This window comes from Eulemur rufifrons, chromosome 8 (genome assembly GCF_041146395.1).
Source record: "Eulemur rufifrons isolate Redbay chromosome 8, OSU_ERuf_1, whole genome shotgun sequence".
Lineage (NCBI taxonomy): Eukaryota > Metazoa > Chordata > Mammalia > Primates > Lemuridae > Eulemur > Eulemur rufifrons.
This window is the reverse complement of record NC_090990.1, coordinates 37,677,081-37,689,567: the sequence shown is the minus strand read 5'-3', so window position 1 is coordinate 37,689,567 and position 12,487 is coordinate 37,677,081. Positions and strand designations below refer to the sequence as shown.

General features: G+C 36.6%; 1 protein-coding gene across 3 annotated transcripts in view; it reads left to right on the top strand.

The window, feature by feature from the left end:
* The window catches only part of EPS15 (epidermal growth factor receptor pathway substrate 15), a 143,138-nt gene that overhangs the window by 98,498 nt on the left and 32,153 nt on the right, over positions 1-12,487 (top strand). For all 3 annotated transcript variants that reach the window (XM_069479954.1, XM_069479953.1, XM_069479952.1), the window contains 6 exons: positions 2,187-2,348; positions 2,801-2,998; positions 6,324-6,527; positions 8,623-8,739; positions 9,143-9,233; positions 12,043-12,078. In XM_069479954.1, coding sequence (XP_069336055.1) covers positions 2,187-2,348; positions 2,801-2,998; positions 6,324-6,527; positions 8,623-8,739; positions 9,143-9,233; positions 12,043-12,078 — 808 coding nt within the window. The remainder of the gene's footprint in view (positions 1-2,186; positions 2,349-2,800; positions 2,999-6,323; positions 6,528-8,622; positions 8,740-9,142; positions 9,234-12,042; positions 12,079-12,487) is intronic.

Below are 12,487 nucleotides of genomic sequence, written 5' to 3'. Positions count from 1 at the left end.
TTCCAGCCTAGGTGACAGAGTGACATCCTGTCTCAGGAATAAAAAAAAAAAGTTACACTAGGTGTAAGAAGCCAGATAACAATAGATTGCCTGTTATATGATTCCATTTATGTGAAATTTCTGCAAAAGGCAAAATTATACCAACAGAAAGCAGATCATTGGTTGCCTGGGCCTTGAGATGGGAGTGGGGATTGATTGCAAAAAGAGTATGAGTTAATTTTTTTGGGTGATAGAAGCATTCTAAAACTGAATTGTGATGATGGTTGCAAAAGTGTATAAATTTACTAATTGAAGTGTATACTTACTGTGGGCAAATTTGATAGTATGTAAACTATACCTCAATTAAGCTGTTTAAAATAATTATATGCCAGCATGCCAACACTGAAAACATTATGCTAAGTGAAAGAAGCCAGTCCCCCCAAAAAACCACATGTTGCGGGATTCCATTTATGTGAAATGTCCAGAATAGACAAATACACAGAGATAAAAAGTAGATTGCTGGTTTCCTCCAGTGGGGCAGAGGGAAGGTCCAGCAGGGAAGTGGGGAGTGACTTGCTCATGGGTATAGGGTTTCTTTTTGGGTTGATGAAAATATTCTAAAATGGCTTGTGATGATTGTACAAATTTCTGAATATACCAGAAACCATTGAATTGTACACTTTAAATGGGTGAATTGTATGATATGTTGAAATTGTCTCAATAAAGCTGTTCCAGAAAATAAAGAAAATTATAGGCTATATTGAGGCAGAATTAGGAGTGATATGGGGAGGTGATGGTGGTAGTGGTGAGGAACACCTCACTGAGAAGGTAGCAGTTGAGCAAAGACTTGAGAGCAATGAAGGGTTGATGACGATTCCCCATGTGGATGCTTAGGGAAAGAACTCTGTAGGAAGAGAGGGTAATCAGTGAAAGAACCTAAGGAGGCACATATCTGGCATGTTTGAGGCACAGCAGTGAGGCCAGTATGGGTGAAATAGACTGAGCGAGGAAGAGGTCAGTAGGAAATGGAGTTGGGAGATGGGGTCATGTAGGACCATTATAAGGACTTTGGTTGTGGTTCTGGGGTTTTTTGTTTTTGTTTCTATTTTGTGGTTTTTTTGGAGACAGGGTCTCGCTCAGTTGCCCTGGCTGGAGTGCAGTGGGCTCAAGCCATCCTTCTACTTCAGTCTCCTGAATATAGGAGGGGACCACAGGTGTGTGCCACCACATCCTGGCTAATTTTTTTTTTCTAGAGAGAGGACCTCACTATATTGCCCAGGCTGGTCTTGAACTCCTAGGCTCAAGCAATCCTCCTGCCTAGGCCTCTCAAAGTGCTGGGATTACAGGTATGAGCCACCACGTCCAGTCAGAACTTTGGTTTTTAAAGTGAGTTAGATGGGGAGTCATTACAAGGTTTTTTTGGTTTATTTTTTTATTTTTATTTTATTTTTTAGAGGTGAAGTCTCACTATGTTGCCCAGGCTGGAGTGCAGTGGCTATTCACTAGTGCACTGTAGCATCAAACTGCTGGGCTCAAGCAGTGCTCTTGCCTCAGGCTCCCAAGTAGCTGGGACTACAGGCACGCACCATCACACCAGCTACTGTGCAAGGTTTTGCATAGAGGAGTGACATGATCTGACATAGGCTTTTAACAGTAGCTGCTATGCTGAAAATACACTGAAAAATAGCATGAGTGGAAGCAGGGATACCAGTTTGAAGGCAGCAATCCAGGAGAGAGACAAGAGTGACTTGGACTAGGGTTAAAAAACAAGTGGTCAATTTCTGAATATTTTTTGAAGTAAGAAGCAACAGGATTTGCTGATAGATTACAGATAAGATGTAAAAGAAAGAGAAGATTTAAAGAAGACGCCATTTTTTAGATCAGAGAAACAGAGAGGGAAGATTGAGGTTAAAGCAGATTTATGGGAAAATGCCCAGAATTCTGTTTTTAACATGTTAGAGAAGCCCATTGGACATCCAAGGACAGATTTGAGTAAGCAAATTGAATATATAAATCTAGAGTCTAGGGAAGGTCTAGGTCCTCAAGTAAAGATTGTGTTAATATTTAGAGCTTTTAGTACTTTAATGCATCCACAGAATATATTCAATAAGACAAGATTTTATTTCCCTTAAGATAGACTTTAAATTATTAACTAAACTTCCTCTGCTCCCAATGAGAATAAATATGTTAATTTTGTTGTATTTCAGGATCTTCAAGATGAAGTTCAAAGGGAGAATACTAATCTGCAAAAACTACAGGCCCAGAAACAACAAGTACAGGAACTCCTCGATGAACTGGATGAGCAGAAAGCTCAGCTGGAGGAACAACTCAAGGAAGTCAGAAAGAAATGTGCTGAGGAAGCCCAGCTGGTAACGTCTGGCTGTTTACTGCTGCCTGCATCTATACATAACCTTAGTTGCTTTTCTTGGCTTAAGATGAAAACATTCTCTACTTTTTTTGTTGTTGTTGTTAAGTGGCAAACTAGTCAGCAGTTGGGCACATGAGGGAGATGGAACAAGGTTCATTCGAAATTACAGGCCCTCTTTAGTGGAAATAGAAGGGCACTTCATGTACTGTTCTTCCAAATTTTGGTTGGAAATATGGTATCTATGCTGTCAACTCTCGTGTATCCCTCCCCTAATTATCCTTCTCTACCAAAAATATACATCTAAAAACACCAAAATATAAACTAAACAAATAAGTGTGTTGCATATGGAACATTTTAATGACCTCTTCTTTTTTTTTTTTCCTGCTCTTACTGTCATTCCCAATGACCTCTTCTTTTAATCCCCCTTTCTCATCATTCACCTCCATGTTACAGATCTCTTCTCTGAAAGCTGAATTAACCAGTCAAGAATCGCAGATCTCCACTTACGAAGAAGAACTGGCCAAAGCCAGGGAAGAGCTGAGCCGCCTACAGCAAGAAACAGCAGAATTGGAGGAGAGTGTGGAGTCAGGGAAGGCTCAGCTGGAACCTCTTCAGCAGCACTTGCAAGATTCACAACAGGAAATCAGTTCAGTAAGTCTTTGTACAGCAAGAAATATGTTCAAATGGACCCTCATATATCCTTTTAGTCAATAATACTTGCCAACTTCTGCTCCTTCTCCCTCTGGTCTAGTTTGCTATTCATTTTTCAGTCATTTTATGCAAATAGGTTTCTTTTGTTTGTTTGTTTTGAGACAGGGTCTTGCTCTGTTGCCCAGGCTAGAGTACAGTGGCATCATCATAGCTCACTGCAGGCTCAAACTCTTGGGCCCAAGTGATCCTCCTGCCTCATCCTCTCAGGTAGCTGGGACTACAGGTGCATCCCACTATGCTTGACCACAAATAGATTTCTTATTACCTTCTATATGTTAAAAGTATCATACATCTTATACAGCTGATGATTATTATCATTGGAGTAGTGATTAAGAGTGTGGGCTTTGTGGTTAAATGGTCTAAGTACTGGCTTTGCCACTAACTATATTACCTTAGTATCAGATTCTTCAACTTTAAAATTGGAGAATTAACAATTCCCCCACGTCTTAGGGCCACTATGAGGATTAAATGAGGCAAACCTGTGAGACATTTTAGCATAATGCTTGGTATGTAAATGCTCAGTAAGGGTTAACTTATTTTTATGAATAAAAGCCTAATGTTTTCTCTTTTATGATTCCAATTTTAAATTCAGTTTTGTTCATTTGGAAACCTTTTTTTTTTTTTTAATTAGGAAATCGTTCCTTCTGTAGATAAATGTGCAGTGTGTACTTTGTCCTGTATATAGATCCTTTGCTTTTTTATTTCTAGGCTCCTCTACATGGAGGCTGATGTTTTAAAGAATGATAGTAAGGCTGTGCGTGGTGGCTCCTGCCTGTAATCTCAGCACTTTGAGAGGCTGAAGCAGGAGGATCACTTGAGCCCAGGAGTTCAAGACCAGCCTGGGCAACATAGCGAGACCTTGTCTCTACAAAATATTTTTTTAAAAATTAGCTGAGCATGGTGGCACATGTCTGTAGTCCCAGCTACTTGGGAGGGTGAGACAGGAAGATTGCTTGAGCCCAGGAGTTCGAGGTTATAGTGAGCTATGATTGTGCCACTGCACTCTAGCCTGGGTGACAGAGCGAGACCCTGTCTCAAAAAAAACTTAACAAACTGTCTTAAATAGAATTGTTTGATAGGCAGATATTTTCACTTACTGCTTCATCTTTATGATGGATATTATTTTAGTGTTAAGGTTTTAAATACTAGACTGTAAGATGTAGTAGGTCAAGAAATTGATTCAATGGTCATGATAAATTGTTTTTTAAATAAAATAAAGACTAGGAAACATCAGTGCATTCATATTCATGAAGGATAAGTATTCATGAAACTTGTTTGCATGTATATGTGTATATATATGACTACACACATATGCATGTGTGTTTCTACATTATCAATATATATGTTTATGTGTATGAATACATATGCACAGAGACATATCCAAATATATACATATATATTTACTGTGTTAGAATGCATATATTTCTTTCTAGGGGTTACAATAAAAATAAAAGTTTATAAGCCACTGCTCTATAGCACTAGGATATACAGGGATTATGCTGTGTATTACAAATACGTAGTGTTTTTATTTATTTATTTATTTATTTTTTAATTTTATTTTTTTTTAAAAAGCGTACAGCGCCTGGTATTCCCAGGCAGTCTCCCATCCAAGACTAACCAGGCCTGACCGTGCTTAGCTTCCGAGACCAGGCGCGTTCAGGGTGGTATAATTCTAAGTAAAATGCAATTGGTGTATATATACACATACCATATATATATGCACATACCATATATATATATACTGTGTATATATACATATGCTTGTTAATGCCTACTATTTAAATTTGTAGATATAATACTAGTGTTCATTCAGTGAACATATATTAAGCATTTATGGTGTGCATCATTGTGCTTGACATTGGAGATACAAAGTTTATAACAAAAGTTGTGGTCTCTACCCTCAAACAGCTTAAGGCCTTTAACATTTTAAAAAATGCAGTGAATTAGTAGAAAGAGGACAGAAGACAAACAAGATGCTGGGAAAACTTAACCGCTATGATAGTGAGAATTGCAGTGTGCTATTCACTTTTACATACATTGTCCATCATTTATATAGACCTTTACATTTTAAAGAGTTCTTTCAAATATCTTTTGAGCCACATAACAGTCATCTGTGAAAGTGTTCTTACTCCCTCTGGGGATTAAGAAAAGAAAACTTGAAGAGGTTACTTTGACTAAGATCTCCTAAGTAGAAGAAGATAATAGAACTAGGTTTACACCTTTTCTAATCCAGTGTAGTGTTATTTCCCCAGGTATGACCTTGAAAAGACCTGTAGTCAATTACAGACTCCAACTTGAGCAATTTAAAAATCTTATGGAGAAGATAAAATTGAGGGAACAGAGCCTTGATTTATGAAAGGTTGATAGATAATTTATGTTTGCTAAAAACAAAATACACAGCATGGTAATAAGGGAAATTCAAATGTAATTTTTCTAAAATATATTTTATGAAAAATGGAAACTATTCACTAAAATTTTATTTGTCCTTTCTTTTTCATTGGAAACTTAATGAATGTGCCTTCTGAATTTTTTTGAGATATTTGTAAATTTGTTTTTCTTTATTATAGATGTTGGTATAAGTAAGCATTTATTCTATTGTCTCTGTTCACAACATTGGCTTTTTTAATATAGTACAATTTGTTCAAATCTTTCTGTGTCCCACTATTGTTACAGGAATATAAACTCACGTGGATGATGGGGTCAAAAAACTTTGAGTGTTCCTTATTTAATATGCTTGGCATAGCATTGATTTACAGCATACTTTCTAGGGTTCTAACACATTAATAAGTAGTGCCAGAGCATAGGACACTAGCTCATTTTACCTTTGTCTTCATTGCCCTCCTTCCCAATAGGAATATGGATGGTTCCAAAGCATTGTGTACTTTTCTTCAACTTCCTTTATCTCTCCTAAAGCTTCATCACAAAATCTTCTCTTTCTCAGTTACTTTGCTTTTTCCCCAGGACCCTGGCCCTTCTTTTTCTAATTATACCCCCAAAGACTGCCAATTTACAGGTATTTGAATCAAAATTCTTAGAGGTTTCAAAAGATGTACAAAAGCAAATCCGTGTATCGTGGAATTTTAAGAGGAAAACTTATTGGGAGAGGTTACTGAAATCTTTTTCTGTAAGTCATACAGCATTCTCAGAAGATTCTACTTAAAGGAAGCAAATTTTTCCTTGACCAAGTCTAGGAGTATAGCCATTTTTATCGTTCATGTCTTTCTTGTAATAAATTCTGTTCTGTGTTTCTGCTTTGTGTTGGTAGATGCAAATGAAACTGATGGAAATGAAAGATCTGGAAAGTCATAGCAATCAATTAAATTGGTGCAGTAGCCCACACAGCATTCTTGTAAATGGCGCAACAGATTATTGCAGCCTCAGCACCAGCAGCAGTGAAACAGCAAACCTTAATGAACATGGTGAAGGCCAGAGCAACCTAGAGTCTGAGCCCATACACCAGGAGTCTCCAGTGAGTCTAATAGTTCTATAATCTTCATAATCAACTTCCTGATGCAGTCAAAGTTTTGTTGTCATCATACCTCATATAAATATGTGGGCCTTGCCTCATCTGAGGACAATTGAGATTTCTTTTTTAGAGGCAGAGAGTGGGTCCTGATCGAACAATTCTAACAGTTTTAATTAGTAGAAATATGTAATTTTAGTTAGCTAATTTATTTTTTATAGAGCATGTTTTTAAAACAGAGTTCTATAGATAAAAACTTTTTAAAAAGTTTTTGAAGTACCCTCACCCAACACTAAAAGTAATTCTTTATTACATAATATTGAGGGCATTCACTTACCCATTATTTGGAGAACAACAATCATATGCAAGAGTGCTGTATTATGTGTGAGAGCAACAGAGACAAAAGACCTTTAACCCTTCCTTCAAGCAGCATACAGTCTAGTAGTATAGGGCTGTGATAACGGAAGCACAAGATATTCAGGCAGGACAGTTTGGAAAGGGCTTAGAAAGGATTTTGTAGGGAAAGCTTTGCAAGTGAGCCTTGACAAGTAAGAAGAGGTTAAACAAAGAGGAAGGTGATAAATTTCTGAGAGAACAGTATTTGCATAGGTACAAGGTGGGAGAAATCATGTAGCACAGAATCGTGAGAAGTTTTGAAGGATATATTGTGATGGTGGGGAGGATACTGGTAAGAGATGATGCTCTCTCCTAGTAGGCATCTGCATTACCTCTGTCTGGTACTTTATCAAAATACAGATGTATATTCCCTATCCCAAATTTGCCAAACTAGAGTTTCTGGGATGAAGCCAGGTACATATATTTAAAAACCAAATTCTATAGGTGATTGTGATGTGTACTTGGATCAAAATGACCAGGTACTTTTAGGTTAGGAAGAATCAGAGGGTAAGAAATTTGGATTCATCTTAAAGCATTGGGGGATTTATCTTACTGCAGTGAGTAGCCATTAAAGAATTTTAAACAAAGAAGTGACATAATTAAATTTAGAAATGTGGAAAATGGATTGGAGAGTGAGACTGCACACATAGAGATACGTTAAGAGACTGTTGGAAAACTCTATGTAAGAGTTGTTTGTTTTAGTCTGCACTGAATCAGTAACAGGAGAGATGATGAGAAGAATACAAGTTTGAGAGGTGTTAAAAATGAAAAATTAACAGACTTGATTTTAGTTAGTGAAGTCATATGTACATTATACAGTTTTCTTTCCATCACAAAAGGCAGATTACTAGGTTATTCTTCAAACACATAAGAGTAGTATGAAATAAAGATTGCCTCTGCTACTTCTTTAGCCTTTTACTCACTGTCAGGAAAGCAATGGGAGGCCGAGGCGGTAGGATCACTTGAGGTCAGGAGTTCGAGACCAGCCTGAGCAAGAGTGAGACCCCCGTCTCTACTAAAAATAGAAAGAAATGATCTGGACAGCTAAAAATATATATAGAAAAAAATTAGCCAGGCATGGTGGCACATGCCTGTAGTCCTAGCTACCCAGGAGGCTGAGGCAGAACGATTGCTTAAGCCCAGGAGTTTGAGGTTGCTGTGAGCTAGGCTGATGCCACGGCACTCTAGCCAGGGCAACAGAGCGAGACTCTGTCTCAAAAAAAAAAAAAGGAAAGCAATGGGAAACCACTGAAGGACTTGTAACCAGAAGGGTCATGATAAAATTCACATTTTGATCTATTACTTTGACTACTATGAAGAGGATAATTGGAAGAGCATATATTAGAGGTAGGAAAGCAGTTGGAAGGAAGATTACTACATTAATGTGGACCAGAAATGATGATACTGTAATGATAGTGACAGTGAAGATGGAGAAGAAGGGAAAGATTTGAGAAAGGGTTACGTAAGAGGTAGAGTGAGCAAGACTTAGGAGTCTTATCTAGCTGGGGTTTAAAGAGGACCTGGAGGCTCCTGACATGAGTAACTTTGATGCTTGATGACACTGTTTTCCTAAGAAAGATCATTCAATAAATATGTTCTGCTTTAAAAATTTTAAATTTTTAAATAATTTTTGGTTATCCTTTGTCAGTTTCCTCTGCCAAGTAGAAAAGTATATTGTTAGTCCATCAGCATTAATATTTTGTAGGCAAGAAGTAGTCCTGAAATACCACCTTCAGGTGTGACCGATGAAAATGAAGTGCTGACTGTAGCTGTTAATGAAGAAGTTTGTCCTGAATTTGACAGTGACAGACATTCAAAAGAGGTAAAAATAATTTTATATTTAAATGTTCTCATAGTCAGATGTGGTGGTATGTGTCTACAGTACTAGCTACTTGGGAGGCTGAGGCAGGAGGATCACTTGAGCCCAGGAGTGTGAGGCCAGCCTTGGCAACCCTGGGCCTTAAAAATATATAAACAAATTAATTATTTAATTTTAAAAATATTCTTATCACTGGTTTCCTTAGATGAATTAGACTCTGTTTTAGGCTAAGAAAAGAGAAAAATGTGCTAAATGTTAATAACTACAGAATTATTTGTTATATTACCATCAGTTGATCTTTCAAAGTATGTGTATGACATGAATATGTATTATTTTATTATAAAATGTTACCTTCTAAAACTTTGGTTTCTAAAAAAACTTTTTTTTAATTTAAAATTATTTTTAGGAAGATCCATTTAATGTAGACTCAAGTTCACTGACAGATCCAGTTGCAGATACAAACTTGGATTTTTTCCAGTCTGATCCTTTTGTTGGCAGTAAGTACTCTTTTTTTATATCATAGATTTACCCCCAAAAAGGGCTTTTTAATATATTAAACTGTGTAAGAATCAGGGCTTCGGTTTTGAGAGCCAACTTGTCACAATAAAAGTAGAAATGAGAGTGAGGGGTTTACATGTTTAAATTTGCTAGTATTTATCTTCCACAGGCAACTAAATCCTGGGACTAAGCCTTTGAGTATGCCTTAGGAGCCCCCACTCAAGAGTATGTTTCTTCAGATAGGGACCAAAGGAAAGAGATGTTATAGACCAGTGGAGGAGATTGGGTACTCTTATACTCTTAAGTCAACCAGCAGTTATTTACTAAAAATGCCAAACTGTGTTTTTAAAACTGTGGAAGATGTAGCAGTGTTAGAAGTCTGATCCCTCCCCTTTAAGGTGCCTACCTTAACTCTTATTGAAAAAACAAAGTTTGATAAATTAAAATGTCTGATGTCAGTATAAAACATGTTAAATACTGCTTGTGTCAAAGCTTTTTTTCATTTTCATTTTATTTCCAAAATTACCTTGTGAAACTGCTTGGTTACTTGATGACAGTTTTAAAGATGGGAAACTAAGGCACACAGGCAAAATAACTTGCTCAGGGTTTTGGCAGAAATGAACTCAGATATTAGAACTCTTTTTCTTTTCAAACATCAAACAGCTTTATTGAGATATGTAAAGTGTTGAAAGATATAGAAATTGTACATTTAAAGTGTACAATTTAATGGTTTTCAGTATAGTTCCAGTTTTATAGTCATCACCACAATCTAATTTTGGAACATTTTTCATCACTCCATAAAGAAACTCCATACCCAATAGCAGTCAAGTCTCAGCCTCCAGCCCTAGGCAACCACTAATCTACTTTCTGTCTCCGTAGATTTGCCTATTCATGGAATTATACAATATGTGTTCTTTTATGTCTGCCTTCTTTAACTTAACATAATAATACCTTCAAGGTTCACCCATGTTGTAGGATGTTTCAGTACTTCATTCCTTTTTATTAACGAATAATATTTCATTGGATGGATATATCACATTTTACTTATTCATTGGTTGATGGACATTTGGGTTATTTCCACTTATGAATAAGCTGCTGTGAACATTTGTGTACAAGTTTTTGTGTGTATATATGTTTTTGTATCTTCTGGGTATATATCAGGTCATATGGTAACTATGTTTAATTGGTACCTCTATGTTTAATCATTTGAGGAACTGTCAGACTATTTTCCAAAGAGGCTGCACCATTTTACATTCCTACTAGCATTGTATGTGGGTTGCAATTTGTCTATCTCCTTGCCAACACTTGTTATTATCTAACCTTTTAATTATACCCATACTAGTGGGTATGATGAATGGTATCTCATTGTGGGTTTGATTTGTGTTTTTCTAGTGAGTAATGTCAAACATCTTTCTATATGCTTATTGGCTATTTGTATACCTTCTTTGGAGAAATGCTTATTCAAATCATTTTGCCCATTTTTTAAATTGGGTTATCTTTTTATTGTTGGCTTGGGAAAGTTCTTTACATATTCTGAATACAATTCCCTTGTCAAATGTATGATTTGCAAATATTTTCTTACATTCTGTGTTGTCTTTTCATGTTCTTTATGGTATGCAATTAAACATGAAAGTTTTTAATTTTGGTGACGTCTAACTTATCTATTTTTTTCTTCTGTCACTTGTGCTCATATCTAAGAAACCATTATCTAATCCAGAGTCACAAAGATTTATTCCTATGTTTTCTTGCTCAAAGAGTGGTTTTCTCACTCTGTCGCCCCAGGTAGAGTGTAGTGGTGTCATCATAGCTCACTGCAACCTCAAACTCCTGGGCTCAAATGATCCTACTGCCTCAGCCTCCTGAGTAGCTAGGACGACAGATGCCTGCCACCATGCCTGGCTAATTTTTTCTGTTTTTGATAGCTTTTGCTCAGGCTAGTCTTGAACCCCTGACCTCAAGCAATCCTCCCACCTTGGCCTCCCAGAGTGCTAGGATTACAGGTGTGAGCCACCATGCCCAATCCCTTTAAGAGTTTTATAGTTTAGCTATTACATTTATATCTTTGATTCATTTTGAGTTCATTTTTTTATATGGTGTGAGGTAGGTGGTATATGGGTCAAACTTTATTCTTTTGCATGTGGATATCCAGTTATCCTAACACCATTTTTTTAAAAGACTGCTCTTCCTCCATCGTTGTGTTCTTGGTACTCTTGTCAAAAATCAAATGACCATTAATGTGAGGATTTATTTCTGGACTCTTCAATTGTATAAAATGATTTTTTTTTTGCTTTAGTAAAGCTCAATATCTTCATTTCTGAATGGATGTTGATAATACTCTCCCAGTCTTCTTGTGAAGGGTAGAGGTTTTGTTAGTAAAATTTTTGCTGTCTTATTTGTCTACCCCTCTATCTGTAACCTCAGCTTGTGATCAAGGTAAGTATAGTTGGCTCTACTTCAAATTTGCCTCATTAGCCAGGCTCAGTGGCTCATACTTGTAATCCCACCTCTTTGGGGAGGCCAAAGGTGGGAGGATCGCTTCAGCTCAAGAATTCAAGATTTCAGTGAACTATGATCATGCCACTGCACTCCAGCCTGGGTGACACAGCAAGACTCTCTAAAAAAACCAAATTTGCCTCTTTCATGAGGTCTGTTGAGTTCTGCCTATATACCCTATGTTATTATTTTATGTACTTTGAGGTGGAGTTATTGATTTGCTTCAAGAAACTTTGCTTTGCTTTTGTTTTAAAGTAATAATGTCACAACAATAAAGGTTGTTATTTTGATTTCTGCTTATTTATTTTATCACAGGTGATCCTTTCAAGGATGATCCTTTTGGGAAAATTGGTCAGTATATTATTGAGTTCCATCTTAGCTTTAATTCAGTTCTGCTTAATTATAAGCTTATGTTGTATTTAGAAATGAGAGGTTACAAATTGAGTAATAACAGTTATAGGAAATGGACTTTCTTTTTATTTAGTTTTGAAACTGATCTAAAGCACCAGTAAGATGCTGTATGTGCCTGGCATTTTCAGAAAGAGAGTGGTATATTCTTGTGAATTTGCTTAATAAACTGTTAGCTTTTAAAAAAATGATGTTAGTGTTTAGACTTTGGTGCTTATAACATTTATTTTGATTTCTCCTTATTAACTAAAGGTTACATGAGCACAATGACCTACACTACTACAGAGTTTAGAAAGTAATTTTGTCTTCCTAAAATTATAGCCCGTTCATTGAATGGGGGGAAAGAAACTTC